A 22,035-nucleotide genomic window follows, 5' to 3' on the forward strand; every position below is an offset into this window, starting at 1 on the left:
ATTTATCCAGTCTGAACGTCAGTAAACGTCTTTGTTTTTCTTTTGTTCCAAGATTGAAAGACTATATTAAATATTCACAGGCCACTGAGAATGGCCCCGACATCAATTAATTTCATACTTAGTTTTGATGACCTCATGCTTATGACTAATTTAAAGTCGTCGTCGATTTACCTACGTGGAATGAATTAATAAAGGTAGATATTGCAAGTACACGACGCGAATGTAACGCCTTATTAGAAGCATACCAAATTAACCGATGATAGACATCTTAAAATTTAAAAGCGAATATTTTATACGTTTATTCCTGTTGTTGATTTAGTAAAAGAAAGACTTTTGTACTAATGGAATATATTTATTGTATACACGAAAGACGATTTTATCGCTTTGCAATATAATAGCAGATTATCTGGAATCAATAAACATAACGTGATAAGCAAAGCATTTCTTATTGCTCGCGATTACCCATTATTTCTTTCTTTGACCATGAAAAAACTGTTAAGAAAGCTGTCTCGGAAACATCGCTCTGGTTTTTATATAACACGGGTAAATTCAGTGAAATATGTATATATTATGTGTTTTAAATAATTTGTCGTTATTTTATCATTAAATATGATAATTTGCAATCAATTGAAAGAAATTAAAATGAAAAACTCATTAATTTGTTTCTTTGTCATTTTATTAAAGTAACCAGAGGTAATACAATTATAATCTAATATTTTGTTCCAGCTTCAGTTAGCCGAAGCGCGGGAAGTAAAATTTACACATACCTTAGTAGAACCATTGTCGATCGGATCCCACGTTGTGTGCACGGGCACACCCTCTGAAGATTTACCATGGTAGGTAAGACATTCAATTTAAAAGTAAATTTTCTATAAATTTTACACGTACCTAAACATGTTTTTAACCATGCCCCTCTATGCTTTTTTGTATGTGTCTTCAATGATTTTCTTTTTTGTGTAAAATTACAAAATGACCCAAATCATTAACAGATAAGAACACAATATGGTTCGTGCTAGGTCTCTTATCGTAAATTCCATTTAATCAACTGTATCTCTATGGTTTAATGTGGGTATGTTTGAACTGAAATAGGTTTGCCGTGAATATTGGGTGCGGAGATGCCGAATCGGGTCGAGGAGATATAGCCGTCCACTTTAACGTTCGTCTGCCACAATGCTATGTCGTGAGGAACACAAAGCGCCACGACAAGTGGGGACTCGAGGAAACCACTGCTTATCGGTGAATAAACATTTTATTGAATGGCTATTAAACGCTTCTAGTCTAAACCTTCTCTCAACATAATGTAATCGTCGATGACTTAAGGGTTTCTCCGATGTATTAGTTTGAAAGTTGAATTGAAAGTCTTAACCCTAACTGGTTTACAGATCTTCCATTAAACATAATCATTTCCAGTAACTGTGTTGAATATTATTATATATGTGTTCTAGAATTAAAAAGAAAAATTTCAATTTGATTCAATACGTTTGAAAGCTGTCTCATTCGAAATGATTTATTTTTCAGATTATTTCCATTCAAAGCAGATTCGCTATTCACGATCGAGATCCTGGTGGATGAAAAGGAAACATTATGGGCAGTGAATGGGGAGCATTATTGCAGCTACGAGCATAGAAACCCGAGCCCCCTCGTAGCTAGCTGGGTGCAGGTGACGGGCATTCGAGATGCGACGTTAAGCGTAATGAAGACTGATATTTACCCGACATTGGCGTCACCGGTGTTAGAAGTGAGTATTATGTTCCTCTAGCTGCTTGCTTTAATTAAGTTCGCTCTTTAGTGTTTCCGTGGAAATAGTAGTAAACTGTGAAAATTTTGTCACTAATGTTATGATAGTGAAAATAAATTATATTTATATTTATCATATACAAGCGTGTGTGCCTTTGTTTTTTATCATTTATTATATGTTAGTTGATATATTTATTTCAATTATCACCCTTTATTTAAATTAAGTACATTACGTATTTCTTACGTAATATTTGCTATAAAGATAAGATATAAAGTTTCTGTTGTTTTTTTTTTTTGAGTATTAAAAATCGAATGATTAAAAAGAATAAAGAGAATAATGTTGTACATATTTCATAATAAATCGTTTTAAAATAAAATATGTATTATAATGAGTATATTTTGTAGGTACCAGTAAGAGATTATTTTAAAGGTCCAGCTAAAGGCGAGGAGCCATCTTGGCATTCCAATATCATAGCTGCATTACCGTATGGTGTCCCAGACGCTCACCAGTTGGTTATTCATGGAAGGTAATATAACATTTATATTAAAGTTTATAGCTGAAGGTTTTATATTAAATCAAAATCTTCACGGTGATGTTTTGGTGATTTAAAGTTAATAAAGTTAAGATAAGATTGGTTACATTTTTTACTCTTTAATACTATGCTAGCTATCAATAGTCAACAACTTTAATACTATATTTAATACGCTTTCTATTCTATTTATGCAAATATGGTTGCCTGAAAGAGCAGCTACGTTCATATTGGACCAGTTAACACTGAGGAAGGTATCAAATTATTACAGGACATCGGTGTGAAATAGTATCAGAGGCATTATATCATATTCCTCTGCAAATATTCATGGGCGGTGGTGATCGTTTACCATCAGGGGTACCACCAGCTGGATGGATATTTGTTACTACTCACGTAAAGACTACTGAATGGATACATGAGCTACATAAAAATATGCTTACACCCGTCGGTTCGTCCGTCAGTTAAAACGCGCGGCGCGTTATTTAATATGCGTATACTTATGTATACGCATATTATATAATATTTACCAGACTACGGCCAATGCTGCACTCGTTCACCGTGGACCTAATGGACTACACGCGCGAGTGGCCGCGGCCCAACATCCACCTGCACGCGAGCCTGCGCGCGCACGCCGACTCGCACCTCGACCGGCAGCTCGTCGTGCTCAACGCGTGGCTCGGCGCCTGGGGGCCCGAGCGCCGCCAGCGCACCGCGCGCCTCGTGCCCGCCACCAAGGTTGGTGACTACTCGCGCTCGCCCTTACCCGACTCGTGGCCGGCGTCAAATTTCCATTTAATTATTTCAAATTAAGAAACCATACATGTAACCTTGTTTAAAATAGGGGACACTTTTGGGCTAATGCGTTATTGCCTGGTGGGGCTCTGAAAATCAGCGTTATGCTGACCATATCGGCATAACAGATGCTGAGTGGCCTCCCCGTTTAGGTCGCCACACAGATATGCGTAAATGTTTAGTTATAATTTTGTTTTTCATTTTATTTTTGTTTTATTTATTTTTATTGTTTTTATATAGTTTGCTGCTTTCTCTTTTTAGTGTGGTGTGCTTAATTTATATATAATTAAATTATTATTATTATAAATAGCATACTGCTGCGTTTCGTTCGGTGAGTGGGGGAGCCGGAGGCCCGTCTCCTTTTCCTTTCCCTTCCCAGTCCTTTCCTTTCATTTATTCCTCTCGTTAATCCTTTCTTAATCCCTTTCTAGTTCGAAGTCGGTAATCCATTTGTAGAGTCGTAATGTGTGCAATCAACCATACGCCTTTCCAAATCTTCATGGGCGATGGTAGCGCTTACCATCAGGCGACACACCAGCTTCATTCCAGAGGATGACATAAAAAAATTTATGGCTACTCGCCGATTAGTAACCGCCTCGCCTGAGCGGTCGAGGGCACCGCCAGACTTGTGCCCGGCACTAAAGGAAGTGACTACAAACCTTAACTACCAAATAAATAATTTCATAGGCAAGGGTAAAGAAATACCTTTTACTGTTTCTTAGATTGCACAAAAGACCAATGACACCCAATCGACAGTTTTAAAATATAATGATGTATAAAATATCTGAAAAAACAATAGCTCCTTAAAGTATACTAACGATTACTTAAGTACTTAAGATTTTTACTTCCATGTAGAGTGTGACATGGGTTTTAGAAGAGGATATTGTATCCTATCCTCATACATATAAAATCCTGTTTTCAGACAACATTACGCATAGTCCGAGGGCCGGCTGAATGGTGCATATTTGCGGATGACTTTCTCATCGGTGAGCTGGAGTATCGAGCGGCAGCCGCTGGGGTCAAAGCGCTACGAATTCGGGGAGATCTTTATCCCGAAGAGATTTATATTTGTCCATCCACCAACTCTCCCGTAGGAGAGGAAAAACGTAACGGTCCATAGACATAAGGCGGTGATAAAATTAGCTTTTACTGATAAATTTTATTAGATGTGTTTTAAACTATAGTATGACGGTCCATTGCATTTGATCATGATTTTGATGATAAGTAATTATTAATGAATTAGATCTCTTATAAAAGACTATTGAGCCTAAAGACGATGTTCTTCAATTGATAATCGAATATTATATTAAGGTACTTATGAATTTAATTATATCAAAGATTTTGATTCCTGTGCAATTAATGCTGGTGATGTTTGAAAGTTTTTATATATTATAATTATTTATATTTTATTTTTGATTAAAGTGCTTAACCTCGTGTAATCGCAAGTTGTTGCTAATTTATTTATATATAAATAAAAATTATTAATAATAAGGGAATTGTGATATTGTTGACAGTTATAAACAGATTATACAAGCTTATAAATGTGCCATTGAAATTAAGTACAGAAAGCATTTATGTCGTTGCAAGTTATATAATGTATTTATCAGATAAGTGATATTTTTTGTTCAAATGACTCTTGTGTAGACTAAGACAAATGTTATATTAAAACTTAAGTTATAAGAAATAATCATTGAACTGTTCTTATGGTCAAAATAAAGGCTATGTTTGTGAGAAGTTTTTTTTATTTGATAAAATCCAATCCAAATCTAGTTAATATAGTATATCTATTTAGCATTTGCGACAATCCAGCCCGTAAAGGCGGATACACGAGTATTAACACCAGGGTACTGTGGGTGTGCGCAGCCGTATCCCCAAGACGTGATCCCAACAATAACATTCTTTTCATGTACCAAAGGTCCGCCAGAGTCTCCTTGACACGCATCTTTACCACCTTCGTCCAGAACGCCAACACACAACATGCCGTCTGTTATTTCAGGCCAGTTTTCGTTCCCCGGTTGTGCTTTCAGTGATGCGTATCTTTCGGCGCAAATTTCTTGATTAATTACGTTCACATCCACGTGTTGAAGTTCTTCTGAAGGGTCACCTCCGGACTGTGGATTAGAAGGATTTTTATAGTTTCCTGTCGTTGTTGGGGATAGTTCGCCTGATTATATTAATTAATAAATCGTTTTGTTTGTATACAATACAGAGTGAAATACTACGACTGGTGAAAGTCTTCAAAGTCAAGAATGTGATGCTTAGAGATTATATTACAAAATTAGAGAAATTAACATTACCTATAGATAATAATTCTTACTGAGTAAAATTTACTGAAGTTATGTATTTCATTTGCATAGAGCGGACGATGCCTTTTTTAGGGTGCGCCACCGCCGCTCGAAATAAGCAATGTGATCGGTACCCGGTAACGGGAGCGCATATTATGAGATCCGCGTAACCTTTTTTATTTTGAATTTTTAGTTTTATAGCATTGAAATGCTTTATAAATAAAATAAGAAATTCTGTAAGAATAGAAAAAAATTGATCACGAGGCGGGAAATTTTTTTGCCAAACCGTAGCAACGCAGCCTCTCGGCCACCCGTGATCCCGCCACAGTGATCGAATTTCTTCTACTCTTTAATTCAATTTAACAAAGGCCGCGTTCCATCGATACAAGATTGTAATCATTGAAATAATGTTTCGTAGTGGTTGTGATGGTTCTTAATCATCTCAATAGATAGCGTGGGGTGCCCCTTAGGCACATTACCCGAGGTAAAGGTAGATATATATCGAAGTAAATTGTAAAAAAAAATTTAAAACGTTATTTTCGTCATCAAGAGTTATTCGATGCGGTACTTAAATTCTTGTATCATGGATCATTATATTTATCAACAAACTTGTATTTAATATGACTTACCCAAAGAGTACCCCATCCCACTGCGTACGTAATGGTTCCATCAGGAAGGTTATAACTCGGTCCAGCTATGCGTGCTACGGATACTTTACTCGAAAGTATGGAACCGCTCTGTAGTTTGACGATGGCTACGTCATTGTCCAAAGAAATACTATCATAATGAGGATGCCATATCAAATCTGCAACTTTATACGTATAGCCACCACTCGAAGCCATTGACGTCCCGAGAACAACTCGCCATGACGATGGACTGTCTAAGCTAAAATGTACATTTTCATCATTTTCAATAACATTCCTTTTAAAAAAAATTAAATAAGAATTTAATGTAAGATGGCGCGTTGACAACTTCCAAATTTATCGTGTGTTGTTATAAGCTGTACAGCAAATTTATTAATTTTCAAAACGAGCGCTATATTTTATTGCTTCTCGTATAGAACCTACTAATATACTTGTAGAAGACTTGTAGCATCTCTTTACCCGACTGCGTCAGAAGGAGGATGATATTTTTCGAGCATATATGTGACCACGTCAGACCAGCGCATACGACTATGTACGCCCATTTCTTAGGCACGCCCTACAGCTCAAATCGTACATCTATATTTTGACAAAGTATTGTTGTATCGTCTTTAACATAATATTAAATGTTATGATACTTGCATTTCTCTTTATATGTATGACTTGGTTTTTATAATAATAATTTAATTATTATGGAAATAGCAACTATATAATATAAATAATGACAAACATACTAGTAGCAATGCGCCGCAGATAGTATAGCTTTCGTGGTGATAAGGGATCCTCCACAGGATTGGTACCACCAAATTCCCCACAGTCCGTATTGCATGTTACTCATAAAGGGATATTCCTCAACAGAGGTGGTGTTGCCACCAACGATACGCATTGAACGTCGGGGCACAGCTGGAAATGTTTAATTTAAATGTACACTTATTTTTTTTAACATGACTTTATGACATCTTTTCACTGAAAACTTATGTTACGGTACTTAAAGGCATTACTTAAGTAAAATTGAAAAGTTATCTAGATTACGTAATGAATAAATATTGTTATGCAAAATTTTTCAATTCAGATACAAGTTAAAATCACTATAATTATATTATCTCACTTCAATCACTGTAACAATAAAGTAGCAATAATACAAAAAAAAAAACAACACAACTTTACCCACTGCAGCAGCTACTGTATACAGGAGAAATATTGAAACTCGCATTGCAATTAGTTATACTAAAATAATGTTGTTAAATGGCAAATTCTTGTTTATATCTCATTACCATATCTTTATACTTGTATTGAAGTGGCACTTAGGATACATTATTTTTAACCTTACTTATACCTTAATGCCGTAGAAGACTATCATCTAATCAGTGCTTTGTTATAACAAGTATATTTACTATAACTTGCCATTTAATTTTCTCACACTCCATTTCAAGATAAGGATATAAATATGCATATTGGTAGCATATTGTTCAATATTATTACGTATGTGTTCTAATGTACGTAATTTCACGCCAAATGGTGAAACAACAGATAACATAATACTATGTACAACATATACTTGTACATTACGTGTGAAAAGAATAAAAGGAATTATGTAAGGATTAAAAATGATACGATTCTTTGGTATATACTTTATTAAACTGGAATGTCCTAAAATAAATGTACAAAATACTTATCTAAGGATAACTTGCAGTAACATTAAAATGAAAACTGCCGAGAGTGTGATAAATACAAAGAAAACCCTCAAAAATTATGGCGGTAAACTACACTTTGGTAATTAATCAATTATTTAAATGAAAATATGCGTACATAGAACATACTTTACAATTTGTTAATGTGGTCAGCTCTGTGACAGGTGGGATATACAATCAAATTACAAAAGTTACAATATACGAGAATAGTGTTTAACACAATTTCAATAAGTATTTTATAGGCGATACCGAATATAAAAGTTTCGTTGTTTGTCAATTTAAAACTAATTTCGCCAACAGAAGCCTACATATAACACGCCTCATAATTCAAAATCTAAGTATCTACTAAACAAAGCATATGAAATGCTTTTATTGAAATACTTCTTACAACTAGTTAGTTTTGCTGACGGTACTAACTACCAACATTATTCGTTAATCGATCATTTAAATAAATTAAATGATCGATTGCGATCAGACCTTAGTTTCTTAATTTGTGATTTCTTAATTTGGAATATAAATATTTGTTTGCATAATAATGAATAGGTTCAGTATTTACTGAATGTTGTTATTATCTTCACGAATAGTGTAATGTGTTGTGTTTTAAGATACTTATTCTTTTAATATCTGCAAGTGGCAATCTAAGAAAAATTAACCATAAATGTTACATTTATAAGTACAGAAACTATACGACATGGCCAGTGGGTCAATCTTATAAAACGGTAATTGCTTTCATAATATTTCAAAATTAATAGATTGTTACTATTTTCTCGAAACATGGCTATTTGGTAATAATGATTAAGAATCAGGGAACAATATAACTATATAAAAATATTGTAGACAAATGTCTCATTAACACAAACTAACTTTAAACTGGGCACTGCTATGCATAACTTTATACAACATTTTAACTAACACTGTCAAATATAGCAATTCGTTTGACAATTCGACAAAAATAAATACGTAATACGGCGGATTGATTAAAATAATAAAAAATAATAAATATAATAACGTATTTCCTACTTAAGAATTCATTGTTCATGTGGCTTAAACTAATAAAGCTCTCGTTTTTCTATAAAATCTAAGCTTGAGATTCCTTTATATACAAAATAATGAATAAAAATGCCGTTTGAAAAAGTTATTATATATAGAATAAGTTTGCATGTACGCCTATCACAAATTAATCATGGATCAAAATATAACACACAATATAGATAAGTTAAAAATTAAATAGATTGCTCATCTATTTTAATTGAACAAATGGCTAATTGGGAGCTTTAAGAATATTTTTTAGCATTTTTGTAACAAAATGAATAAACAAAGTCCCTCGTGTACTTATTGATATTTTCTGTACGTTATCATTATTTTAATAAAGAATGATAAAACTAAAATAAAAAAAAACTTCATAAGAGAATAAATGTGTGCGTCAGTCTATGTATATTTTAATTGTTATATAATAGAGAGTGCATTATATTTGCCGAAATTCGCCAAATAAATCATTACAAGGGTAAACGACATAAATAAAGTTATAACACGTTACACTTATCTTATATCTAATAATAATGTATATAACCACAGTTATAACACGCGAGATTAATTAACTTCATCATTAAACATCATGAAATACGTTAATGAAACAAAAACAGCAACCATAATCATTAGAATAATATAATGTTTACAATAATTAGGCAATAACAAACTTTATACCTACAATACTATCATAAAATGTTACTTAAAGTACGCCAACACAATAGCTTCGCCAGAAGCCGAAGAAAGGCACAAAATTCATAAGATACAGCGCGAATATTCGTTATTCGTCTTTTCATAAGAAATTATTCTTTGGAAATACCATGTATCACTCATTTTCGCTTTACAGATTAAATCAACTTACTTTTATGAAGGCAACATTGTATAACAATAAGGTGCAATAAGCGATCAAATAATAATTATTATACCATTACAGTAAGTTAGTGAATTACACGAATCTGCACAGATTGATCATTAATTATTAACTTCAATTTCTTAAACATTATTTTTAACTGCATTTTGCATGTGAATTTTTTTAAACTATTTTATACAAGTTAAATTACTCTGCCAAATAAGTACATTATTGGATGAATGCTAATTTGAATTTCACTTTAGTATGATCTTAAATTACTTTTAAATGTAATGATAGTTTTAAAAGATTAAACGTCTTGTTTTTTTTTTTTACATAATAGAGTAAGATAATTGAACTTTATATTGCCAAATTGAAGCTTGTAATTGATAGGAACTTATTATATTTATTACGAACAAGTAAATAAAAGAAATAGTAATTTCACGTATCAATCAAAAGTGGCACGTTAAAATACAAATTGACATGTCTATGGAGAAAACTATAAGTTGTCTTTCCATTTACCCTAAAATAATAGTTCAAAAGTATGGACGGAATGTTGTGCTTCCATGTGTCGTTGCCAATTAAATAGTCTAATTAATTGATACAATGTAATAAGCTGACATAACCTGTTTAATGGTTAACGCTAATAGCCCCGATTCTGATATTGAATTATAGTCAACATTTTCGTTGTATAATACCGGTCACTAACATTCGCACGAATACTAGCACCATAACACATAGGTAATTAAGATGTTTGCAAATTTTTGTCCCCAACATTTGTATAATGCGCAAACATTTGTACAATGCGCGAATGTTTGCACGCATGTGAGTGACCCGGGTACTACTATCTGACTGCGAACTACTGAAATAGAGTGAAAGTTTCAATAAAGTGTCCTAATGAAAGCACAGCTATATAAAACACTAACTTATATAAATTCATCACACCTTAACGGTTTTTAATTGTACTTAATCACAAGCACATCGGATGAATATTTCTACATAGGCTTAAATGTTTTACAGTTGTATTAACCACATCAGAATCGGTGACATTAATTAAATCAAAACATCTACATAACCATGTAAAAAAAAGTGTGCATTAAGTTGTTTAAATCTGATACTACTGTACGTACGTATATGTAACCGGCAAAATGGAGTATTTTCTTAAGTTTAATCTACTGGTAATAATCACCCGTTATAGGTTGTGTTTAGGTTATTATTGTTTATCGACCGTCCGTTTAAGCCATTGTGTGAAATGCCGCAGTTGCCACACTGCGCGCGCCGATTCCTCGCGCAAGCGCGCGTTGTGGCGTCTTAGACGTTTTACCTGTAAAGTTAATTGAATAGATACAATATATCATACAATATATATTTATTGTATCTGTCTACATCAAAGTACAGTGATATTTGGATCTGTATCCATTATAAAGATTTCAGATTTATCGAGAATATAAATTTGATTTTCTTTTCATTGCTGATCAAAGCGACCATTTACCAATTTTTTTTTTATCTTAATTAATGATATTTGTCAAGAAAAGAGAGAGGTGTGTGTAAATTGTTGTAATTTCTCTATACATATTATGCAGAACAAAAGAGAGGCTCTCCGAATTTATCTTAAATAAATGCAAAACAGAAATGAGCTAGAGCGAAGATAGCATTATTTCTTATATCTTCATACACATGTAAACTAGAGGTGCCTACATAATTTTATTTTCACACATGTAGAGCGGAGATTATAGAATTTATCTTAGGTATAATATAGTAGAGCAGAAATCGTTTACAAATATATAGCAAAAACTGGAGTCGCGTTCACATAATACCTCTACAAATGTAGAGCACAAGATGCTCTACATGTCTACATATAATATAGAGCCAAAGAAATAGTGGCACCTCCTCCTCCAGCTGGTGGTGGTGTCGCTGCGCGCATGCCGCGTCCGCCTCCAGCGCCGCGACGCGCTCGGCGAGCCCGCAGCCGCACGCGCTCGCCTCGGCGCTCGGCTTGGCCGCGCTGCTGCCGGCCGCTACGGGCGTTACGCGCTCGTTCGACTGAAAATTATTATGACAATGCATAAATTATCTTCACATGGTCAACTTTACGGTCGGGATGAATAATAAAAATGAATATCTTGCGTTTATTTATTCTGTTAAAAAGTGTTAAATTTGTAATGCATGAATTTTTATATGAAAAAAGTAGAGGCGATTGTGGACCGTGTCACTGAGTTGACTCAAAAAATAAGATTCATCCATCAATTTCATCAATTTCAACCCCCACCGCCCTTTTTTACGACTTGAAAAAAGTTGGATCCACCGATTTACATAAATAGCTATTTATGTCTCGTTTCGATTAAATAATACTTACAACACATCAATATTAAATTGTATGTCTATTTAAAAAATAAGTAACTCACAGGCCTTTCATTCCACTCACGAGCAGAATCATTCGGCAGTGTCTCTAGAGGTGATTCTGAGGTATCCAGAGATGGGTATTGATGCTCTTCACATATCTGAAAATTCACAAATAACAGCCAATAACACTTAATTGAAAAAGAAAAAAAAATCATTTAATAAAAATCTTTGTAGCCTACAATCGAATGTATTTGTATTATACTTATACAATCCAGTTTGATTGTACTCTTCTACTCATATACCTAAAATTTTGTGAAGATTGATGTACTTTCATACATACAAAGATGAATAATGATAAATACAGATATATTAGTCTGGATTAGTATGTCGGTTACTCTTGAAGTGAAAACATGTTAAAAGTTTATTTGATTACTAGTGGTAGTGAAGTTTATTTCGAGTATGCGCAGTCTATTTAAATTCAATTAAAGTACTTTATAGCACATTCACTAAATAAATACTGTTAAAGAAATATACAATTGGAGAGGAGCGGTAATGGTAATGTTTCATGTCCACTTATATCAGGTCCATACATCTGTATCACTGATCGATTTTCTTTATACTTAAGTTCATAGTCCGTGTGTATAATCTATATAGGAAGAAAGTTGATCAAAACGCTGCCGAAACAACAGTAGGAATACCTGTAACATAGCCCTAGTCGCGGTGTGCACGAGCGCGGCCCAGTCCAGTGCGGAGGCATCGGGCAGGGGCAGGGGGTTCCCCCCCGAGCTGCTCGACCGACTCGGCGCTGCGGACGCGCCCGCGCTGTTCGACTTGGACTCGCCCAGCTCAGCGTCCATCAGGCGCATCAGCTCCTCCTAAAATAATGGAAATAACATATAAGTGTTCGGTTTCACAGATCCCCGATATGTTCCGTTTAGCTTATCTATCAATTAAAGTGATAAATATGATAACAAATTTGTTTGACAATTAGTTCTGTTTTGAAAAATTGAAGTTATAAAATTTATATATGCGCATGTACGTACAGTGAGTGAGGACGTATTAGCGGAGGCCCGCGGACGGCGCGCATGTCTCGGCGAGTCATCTTGCGAGCGGCGACGCACCGCCGCCTCGCCGCCGGGTGACGCTGCACTGCGGCCTGAACCACCTGCGGGACGAGCAGGGTTCGAAAATTAGGTAATTAAATTGTTTATATTAATATATTGGATATTTATATGGATATTTAGTTTGTTACAATAGACATATCGATTTTTTAACTTTCACCTGAGTCAAGCCGGGCAAAGCCAGCGTAAGATCTTTTAACTATCATACATTAAATACAAACGAAGCATAAGCTATATATATATAAATGAATACTTATTTCCCTTGGTCACGGCATCACGCTTGAACGGCTGAACCGATGTAAAAACTTCTTGCACCATTAGAAAGCTGCAATTACACTGAGTGACTTAGGCAACATATGTACCACGAGTGAAACCGGGGCGAACAGCTAGTATTATATAATAATATAATAACAAATAACACACCGGTGCCATATCCGGACGTGTCGGAGCGCGGCGGCGAGGCGGCGCGGCGGCGGCCCGGCTGCTGCGCCCACGCCTCGCCCGCGTAGCTCTGGCACTCGCACCGCCCGCTCGTTGCGAACGTTAGCGTCACCTGCTCGACGAAACACCTATTTTACTAATCATATTTGAATATAATTGGAAAGTTGCAATGTGAGCGAGTTTAGCGTTCGTATGACATTAAAAAAATCACTATATAATTAAAATATGTTCATTGCAAAATGATGTAGCAAAAAATTAGAATTCGAGCATTCTGATTTACTAATATTAGCATGGTTCTCAATAATTCAAAGAAATTATGAGAGGTATCTTTGCTAAAGCTTATCAGACATTTTTTTAAGGCAGTGGATGATGTATTTTATAAAACAGAATTTAGCTTATATAGTAAAGTAAGTTGTTTATAATTCATTAGATATTTAGAAAAAATTCGCATTTCAATTTTTTATGATTTGGTGTATTTTATAATAATATGACAAACATTACGTCTTTCTACGCATCGGTACGCGCCTAACTTGAACGTGGCCCAAATGTTTGGTCACACAATGGTAAGTAACCACAATCGCCTATGAATTGCACAAATTTGCAGAAATATTGCCTCTAAAAATTTATTGCCACCGTTAGTATAAAAGGGATAAATGAAGGATCGCCGACGATAGAAGAACAATATGGAGAGGATCCAGAGTTCGGACATTGCACTCACGGTGACGGGGTCGGAGGTCTTCAGCAGGTCGACCAGGTGATCGTGCGGCAGCGCGACGACGGCGGCGCGGCACACCTCGAGCAGGCGCGCGCCGCGCCGCACGCCCGCGCGCGCCGCCGGCCCGCCGCCCTCCACCGCCGTCACCAGCCCGTCCGGTTGGACGTGGAAACCTGAAATTGAAGAGCACAATGTTTTACTGACTATATCGAATAGGTATTACAAGTAAATTATGATATGTAAAATACCGATATTTTTGACCGAGTCAAGTGCGAGTCGAACTCGCAACACTAAGCGGATTAACGCGGGTTCCGTTCAATTAGATATCACTATCACAGTTCATGATATGTAGCCTGGTAACAAAAAGACAGACAGATAGACCCCTTTTTGGATTGTCAGTGACCTCTTTTTGGTAGAAAACATATAAAGGTAGACTAGCTTGTGAAGAGTGATTTTGTAAAAATGTTTATTATAGATATGCCTAACTACATGAAGTAGTCCAATTGTATAAATAGGAATATAGCATAAATAGTACTTAGGAAGTAAAATCGACCTATAAATAATTTAATTGTATTAAATACAAAAGTATAATTTTTCTTCAAGTTCACATTACACAGATGACTTTTATACATAATTTTGAAAAAGTTAATTAATAATTATTATCAAATTAATTATGATAAAATGATACACACTTACCAAGTTGCGACGCAGCACCTCGCTCTAGCGTGATCTCGGAGAGCGCATGCGCGTGCGCCGGCGCCACGCTGGCGAGCCGCCGCAGCAGCGCGTCGGTACCGTTGCGCACGCGCACGCTTTCGCCGCGGTGGTAGTATATTCGTGTCCATTCACCCGTTACTATCCATCCTGCAATTTAAATGATAAAAAAAATCTATAGCGCTCTTAAATACATTTTTTCATTAACATATTTAATTTCTTTTATTGTATGACATTACCTTAATTTTTTCAAGTAATTATCTATACTAATAACATAAAACGAAACAGTTTGTCTTAATACAAATAGTTTCATAAATAATTTAAAGAAATCCTTTCACTGTTGAATTATGCCTGTAATTCCTGTGACATACAAGAATCTGTACTTATCAATTATAAAAAATAAATCTAATTGTCATATAAAGTAAATAGAAAGTTTTTTGGTTTGGGAAAATAATAATAATTTATAACCAAACTTACCAAGTAAAGTATTAGTTGGCACCGCTAAAATTATCTGCCTTGAATGTTCCTCGACAAAGACTATGGTATCAGCCGACACGCCCATTATACATTCAAGCAATGTGCCACCCGATCCTTCATCTTGTACTTGTACCTAAAAAGTTAATTAATGAATTTACTACTATTGTTACCAAATAAAAAACTTTTCCCAAACAAAACCCTTGTCAAAACTTTGATAATAACATTATGTTATAATACATATTATAAAATTACAACTACATATTTATAAAAAAACACTAATTTTATAAAAAGGCTCAATCGCCTTCAAATTGTTAGAACTACACCAAGTCATTTCAACTTGGTTGGACCACATCAAAAGCAGCAATTTTCAAACAAAATAAAAAATTATGAGGTAACAACCACAAAAAACAAACGCCCGAATTGATAACCTCCTACTTTTTATGAAGTTGGTTGAAAATAAACTTACATGAAAACATAGGGCACCACCAACTAGGACATCATTGCTACAATCTTCTAGTTTTTGAACTAATGCATTGTTACTGCTTGAATTATTGCTACTCTTCATTAATAATGATGAAAATATTGCTGAAAAATAAGATAAACACATTTATTATTCATTAAAAACAAAAATGTAAATTATGTCAAAATACCATTATATGTTAATAATAACATGAAAAATATGCAAGTAATTGTTGTGACTTACAAAATTTTTGACCCGTTTCTACAGTGGTGGCTGTGACGTAATTCTTAGCTAAATCTTTCAGGTACTCTTGTCGCGTTCGTGTTGCCATTGTACTAAACTTAGGTGACTGTATGGCTGCATTTTCACCATTTATTATCTATAAACAATATTCCATTATAAGACATTTAATTATTAAAAAAATCTACTTCAAATTTCCCATATTTTATTTCCTCATATATTCAAAATGATTTTATGAATAATTTTACCTTACTAAGTAACAGATCAGTAAACGCTTCACCCTTCGGGTAAACAGCTCCATCTTTTATCGGCGGTCCAAACAAAGGCACTTCTTTAGCCCGACTTACGGCTATGCTATAATGCGTATTCTCTGAACATGGATCAATTACTCTAACAACAACAAAAACATGTTGGAATTGAGATCGTATATTACGCGGTGTGAACGGTGCCGCGCCCGGTTCTTGGAAGACAATAGTGACTATATCGTTGCCTATGTGCCGCTTCCTTAGCAACTGCTGTCGGTTATTTGGTGTATACGGAAGCATGGTTGACACATGGAACATTATTTCGCACCCTTGATACGTCGTATAAACAGAATATAGCCCGGTCGAGTCGGTGCGATTATCTAATCCCGCTTTGTACTTGTCGAATTCCTTTAATCTCACAGTTTGTCCGAGCATTTGTAGAAATTCGACAAATGCAGGGCCAGCTTCTTGATTGTTATACATTTCTTCCTCTGTGGATTGACCACTTTTGCAATACATAACACCAACTTTATAATGCCTGGTAACACGTTGTTCATCTAATCGTAATAATTGTTCCTCTGTAGCAGTATTTGTAATGCCGAGTCTGAAACGAAATAATATTATTTATTTTATCAAATAAAGTCTTATAAAATTAAAAATATTACATTTTAAATTTAGTACCTCAAGCAATTAAGCTGTAATTCAGGAGCGATATAATCTAAAACTTCTTTCGTATTATAAGTGGCACTGTTATTACTGGGTTTCACAATAGGTAAAACATCTTCCAAGACAGATCCTCGCAAGGTTAGTAATTCAGACGTTCTGATAATGAGTCTGTATTGCCAAGCAAGCTGGGATGCAGGTGCAGACGCATCTCCTCCTCCCCGACGTAATTCAACTCTTTCCTTTTTGATAGAAATAGCTATAGGACCAAGGTTTTCATCCATACCAAACCAGTTTTGATGAGCTAAAATCAATAAACAAGCAGTTAGTTAAAATTTCTAAATTCTGCCAATTGTATCAAAGATTTGCTTATTGTAATTTGGTCACATTAATAAAAATTAAAGCTTAATGCATTCTAAACATTTTTCAGTTAGTCACTTAGACACATCAATTTCTAATTTAACAATGTCCAATTATAGATTACAATTCTTACGTTGAGTGTAGAAATAGTTCCTATAATATAGTGCACCAAGATCTTGACTTTCGACGGGAAGGGGAGAAACGGTTTTTGCGTAAGGACAACCGTGTCGCCAATGTGTGTGTCCCGGCGGAAACTCTAGCACTGAAAATCCGTATGCGGCTCGAGGTCGATGCCAGCCGCCATATTGACCGGGGATTCCACCACGAGCAGTGCGGTGACATAATGATACACATCTCTCTTCCTCCCCTATAAAACACAATAGCTACTTAAAAAAACATTTCAAATTTCAAATTGTTTAAATAAACTTAATGTTTCTAAACCTTTAACGCAAAGAGGAATGGAGTAGTTTGCTATATTTTAATCTAATATAATCTATACTAATATTATAAAGCTGAAGTTTGTTTGTCTGTTTGAATGCACTAATCTTACGAACTACTGGTGATTTGAAAAATTCTTTCATAGCACTGAAAGAATTTTTCATTCAGATAGCAGATTTATTGAGGAAGGCTATATATGTACCACATGCGAAGCCGGGGCAGCCCCCTAGTAAAACATATTTAGTTTCAGAAGCAATTTCATTGCCACTTATTTATCAGTATTCAATATTTTAATTACTAAAAATATTAAAAGCCAAACATAGACGTAATCTTGATATCAATGTATTGAACTATATATATATATATATATATACATCAGATTTATTACTTGTACTACTACTGAATAGCATTATCAACAGATGACTAAATGAAGATTTAAAACACATGATTCTTAATATTGCATAAATTGGCTTAATAATGTGCAGTAAAATAAGTTTAGTGTAAAATACAACAAATTAAAACTACTTACTACTTACTGCTTGTAAATGTTTTATTTTTGAATTAAAAACAACCTTCATTATTTCAAATTATGATTATAACATTTGATTGAATTTGATTTTTGTGGGAATCTTGTGTAGTATTCATAAAAAGTTAGAGCACAATGAAAGGCTTGCAATATGAGTCTAAGTTTTTTATTTTTAAAATCATTTTACAACAAAATTGTTCTATAAACCTTGTCATAAAGATATAAAAGCCTTGTCCCTAATATAACAGTGCAATAACAGTATAATAACAGTGTTATTAGGATGGCCAACATCTCTATAGTTGGATAATGTAAAAAAAATATTTTGATATTGACATATTATGTTTAGTAACATATGTGTTTAAGGTTCTGTCAAAAAGGGTAAAATGAGAGGCCATTATTAAGAACTCACTATCCACCTATTTATCTGCCTGTCTGTACTTTCGTTAGTTAACAGCATAAATTATGTCTTTGTGTTGCTGCTTTCACAACAAGTAAAAAAATAGAAGTTTTAATAATGGTTGGCATGGTCATAAATTGGATGGGTTAGCAATTTTATAGCTATTAGTACTGAACCCTAGTCTTGCGAATCTAACTTACATTTGACCAATTTTATTTAACTTTATACCTTTTTTGATACTAGCAAAAGTCATCACTATAATTGAGAAAACTTAATGTTTGTCATACACATTATCTTATTCATTTTATTATTCACAAATTAATTAAATTTAATTATTATCATTATAGCTTCTAAACTGAGAAAATAAAATAGTTTTTGTAAAATGGTTAATGGACACACTTATTACATAATATATTTGGAAAAGTTTGCTTTGTGATGGCAATAATTTGACACATGAGCAGACTATACCAACATTTATATATGAATTTTATCAAAAGTCATATAAGCTTTAACTAAAATATTTAACTTAAAACCATAGTTGGTTTTTTATTTTTATGAATAAGACTTAAAATATAATAAATTGAAACTGTTTCAGTTATTCAAACTAGTTGTGTCTTTAGTGAACAATATATGAAACTATAAATATCTGAATACTAAACAATATCAAGGAATCAGAACTCTATTAATAAGTTCTCCTAGTTAATGCTTTGTATGTAGTGTTTTATTGAAATACTTATTCCTACTTCTTGAAACAATATGTTAGTAATTTTTAAGAAATATAAAATATCAATGAGAAAAATTGTATTAAAATATCCTATAGATTGCGAAATGACCGCCTCCTTGGTACAGTGGTTAACGCGTGAGCGTAGAACCGAGGGGTCCTGGGTTCAATTCCCGGTGGGGACGCACAAAAAAAAATGTCTCGGTCTGGCAGGACACAGAAGGCTGATCACCTACTTGTCCGTAAAAGAAAATCGATCAGTGAAACAGATGTACATCATCTGCCCCATACCCCACTAGGGGACACGGGACTTCACTTAAATAGATTGCGAAATATTTTTAAATTAAAAAATAGTATAGAAGATGAAAAAGAGTAAGAGTAGATTTCAAGTTGAAGGAATTAAAAAAAGTACAAGAATATGTAACAAAACCTCTACAAAAATATTACTTAGTACTTGAATTACTTCATTGTTAGTCTTTTAAATTCATACTGATAAAAATGTCTTATGTTTTAAATATCTTGAATAACAATTGCCTGCTGATTTGCTGATTACGATTTCTAAAATAGACTCGATATTATGTTACAGATATGAATGACTTGATAAGTGTAGATTAACATATTCTATGCATGACTAGCTCTCCAGCAATTATGTATGCAATAAAAACTGTCATGCAAAGTATCAATTTAAAAATGAAAGTAATGACAGCCATGATCAATTTTAAATACTTACTAAAAATAATTATTCAAGCATATTAAAAAATTAATTATTGTGTTGTAGTAATGGTGGGTGTTTTATGATTTAAGAGCCACTTGAAATGACAATAATTCTTAAACAATTGTAGTTTTAAACTTACCCCCTAATTCATTTCTGAAAAATGGACAGCTTTCAAGTAGCTCATTGGATCGGCCATCCCCTGTATCTGGTACAGTGTCTTCGCCTGGAGGCAATCCACGGGTTGCTAAAAGAGATGCTGCTGATGCACCAGTTGTCGTATTTCGACGGCGACTTAACAAAGCGCCTCGTATTTCTGCTGCATAACTCAAATTTGCCATAAGAGATTGGCAGTCATAATGTGCAAATTGTTTTCTTTTGTTAACATCAGCAATGTTGGAAATAGAGCTATCGTCATTAGAATGGCGAGATATTAGAGGCGCATTTCCGCCCCATAGTTTGTTAAGCTTAAGTCGAGGTTTAGGGCTTACACTTGCTCGTGGGGTTGGGCCATCAGCATGATCACTAGTTAAGATTTCGGAGAAACGGTCCGTGACTCGAGTTAAACTCGACGGTTTCTCTCCACTGGATACACCGCTGTAGTTGTGCACCATAGTGGGCAAACGGTCGTTTGCACCGCCGATCACGTCAATGGAACCGTGGCTCCCGTATTCACGGCGAAGACCATTTCCTGATGGATGTTCAGCGTATATCAAGTCAAGGCTAGAATTACTGCGATACATAACATCCTTAACTTCTTTCCGTCTATGATGATCCGGAGCGTACATTGCATTCTTTTGACAGTAGCAATCCGTGATATTATTTCACCTATTGTCTCAACTCAACGACGAAAAATTAATTTTATGTTCATTGATAACTTGAAGGGAAATTATAAATAGATGTTTATTTACAAATACATTTAGCTTCGACGAATAACTTTGCCGTTTTACAGTTATTTGAAAAGTAGCACAACACACAGATCAAGTGAAGTTTAAGTTATTATTGTCCATTATGTGGTAATAATACTTTTGGGACTACAATTCAAATTATTTTATAACTTTTTCCGCACACAACATAAGAACATTTTTATGGAAACTTATAAAATACATAATGCAGTTAGTGCAGATTTAAAGAAAAATGCACAAGAAAATTGACAACGACTGTGTGACTGCAAACTGCAAATGCCAAATACAGGAAACCACAGACTCAGATAAATAAGAGATGACATTAATCACGTAGATAAATAATACTATCAGCACAGACTACATATTATGCTTAGTGTATAACTTAAGTAAAACAGATGACATGAAAATGAAAATTAAACCATGATTTAAACAACCTAATCTCAAATAACAGATTATAAAACAAAAGGCAAAAGATGGAACGCACCAAAATGTGAGCGTTGTAGCAATGCAAATACATATCCAAGTAAAACGAGAAGCTAATTATTTTAGTAAAAAATGTCGTTTTGTGTTATTAAACAATATAAAAGTTGCTTATAAAAAAGGGAAAAATTTGAAATAAAGGTAAACACAAAATACGGTAAATTTTGTGCAGATATCTCTGACAAGATATCTATAGATATCTCTGTAATGCATGAGAGCGATCATAGTAGACGCATTCTTGTGCTGCCCCCGGTAAGGAAAAAGACGTAGTTCAATGTAAAAAAAACCTAATTATTGGTTTAATTAATGAATTAAACGGTAAGTCGTTTACTATCTTTGAGAAAATATAAATATTTATAAACAAAAATAAAATTGAAATAAACCTCACTATAATCGGCTTTTTGTTTATATAAATAATGCATATTTATAAATTTTTGTTGATGCAAATGATGAAAAACAATTAATTCATCTTAGCGTAAAAAATTAAGAAAAACATTACGCCGGTACTACATTGAAAAGACGTAAATG

At 34.2% G+C, this 22,035-nt stretch overlaps 3 protein-coding genes across 4 annotated transcripts in view; 1 reads left to right on the forward strand and 2 right to left on the reverse strand.

The window, feature by feature from the left end:
• The window catches only part of LOC119834389 (galectin-4-like), a 10,621-nt gene extending 5,831 nt beyond the window's left edge, over positions 1 to 4,790 (forward strand). For both annotated transcript variants that reach the window (XM_038358733.1, XM_038358734.1), the window contains 6 exons: positions 727 to 836; positions 1,090 to 1,236; positions 1,519 to 1,738; positions 2,143 to 2,264; positions 2,798 to 3,002; positions 3,982 to 4,790. In XM_038358733.1, the coding sequence (XP_038214661.1) occupies positions 727 to 836; positions 1,090 to 1,236; positions 1,519 to 1,738; positions 2,143 to 2,264; positions 2,798 to 3,002; positions 3,982 to 4,179 (1,002 nt within the window). In that variant the 3' untranslated portion in view covers positions 4,180 to 4,790. The remainder of the gene's footprint in view (positions 1 to 726; positions 837 to 1,089; positions 1,237 to 1,518; positions 1,739 to 2,142; positions 2,265 to 2,797; positions 3,003 to 3,981) is intronic.
• Positions 4,784 to 7,379, reverse strand: LOC119834390 (trypsin, alkaline B-like). Its single transcript, XM_038358735.1, has 4 exons — positions 7,153 to 7,379; positions 6,720 to 6,888; positions 5,974 to 6,229; positions 4,784 to 5,170 (listed from the first exon to the last, which is right to left on the reverse strand). Exons 1-4 carry the CDS (start codon positions 7,196 to 7,198, stop codon positions 4,844 to 4,846), a joined length of 798 nt encoding a protein of 265 aa, XP_038214663.1. The 5' UTR covers positions 7,199 to 7,379; the 3' UTR covers positions 4,784 to 4,843.
• Positions 7,380 to 7,785: 406 nt separating this feature from the next.
• Positions 7,786 to 21,291, reverse strand: LOC119834411 (signal-induced proliferation-associated 1-like protein 1). Its single transcript, XM_038358767.1, has 15 exons — positions 20,265 to 21,291; positions 17,462 to 17,695; positions 16,987 to 17,272; positions 16,309 to 16,909; positions 16,064 to 16,199; positions 15,827 to 15,945; positions 15,361 to 15,493; positions 14,866 to 15,033; positions 14,173 to 14,342; positions 13,437 to 13,566; positions 12,936 to 13,057; positions 12,591 to 12,767; positions 11,955 to 12,050; positions 11,437 to 11,592; positions 7,786 to 10,873 (listed from the first exon to the last, which is right to left on the reverse strand). The coding sequence occupies exons 1-15, from the start codon at positions 20,908 to 20,910 to the stop codon at positions 10,763 to 10,765; spliced, it is 3,285 nt and encodes a 1,094-aa protein (XP_038214695.1). The 5' UTR covers positions 20,911 to 21,291; the 3' UTR covers positions 7,786 to 10,762.
• Positions 21,292 to 22,035: the final 744 nt, after the last annotated feature.

This window comes from Zerene cesonia, chromosome 19, assembly GCF_012273895.1.
Source record: "Zerene cesonia ecotype Mississippi chromosome 19, Zerene_cesonia_1.1, whole genome shotgun sequence".
Classification (NCBI taxonomy): Eukaryota; Metazoa; Arthropoda; class Insecta; order Lepidoptera; family Pieridae; genus Zerene; species Zerene cesonia.

Bases quoted from the DNA above. Each gene is read 5' to 3' on its own strand.
- LOC119834411 (XM_038358767.1), bottom strand. From the start codon at position 20,910: ATGTACGCTCCGGATCATCATAGACGGAAAGAAGTTAAGGATGTTATG. The intron at 12,051-12,590 runs GTATTCCTACTG...GTGAATTTTCAG, and splicing joins CGACTAGGGCTATGTTACAG to ATATGTGAAGAGCATCAATA. The intron at 10,874-11,436 runs GTGCCACTATTT...TTAACTTTACAG, and splicing joins ACCACCAGCTGGAGGAGGAG to GTAAAACGTCTAAGACGCCA.
- LOC119834390 (XM_038358735.1), bottom strand. From the start codon at position 7,198: ATGCGAGTTTCAATATTTCTCCTGTATACAGTAGCTGCTGCAGTGG. The intron at 6,230-6,719 runs GTATGTTTGTCA...TGTACATTTTAG, and splicing joins TCTGCGGCGCATTGCTACTA to CTTAGACAGTCCATCGTCAT. The intron at 5,171-5,973 runs GTAAGTCATATT...TCTAATCCACAG, and splicing joins TGGGATGGGGTACTCTTTGG to TCCGGAGGTGACCCTTCAGA.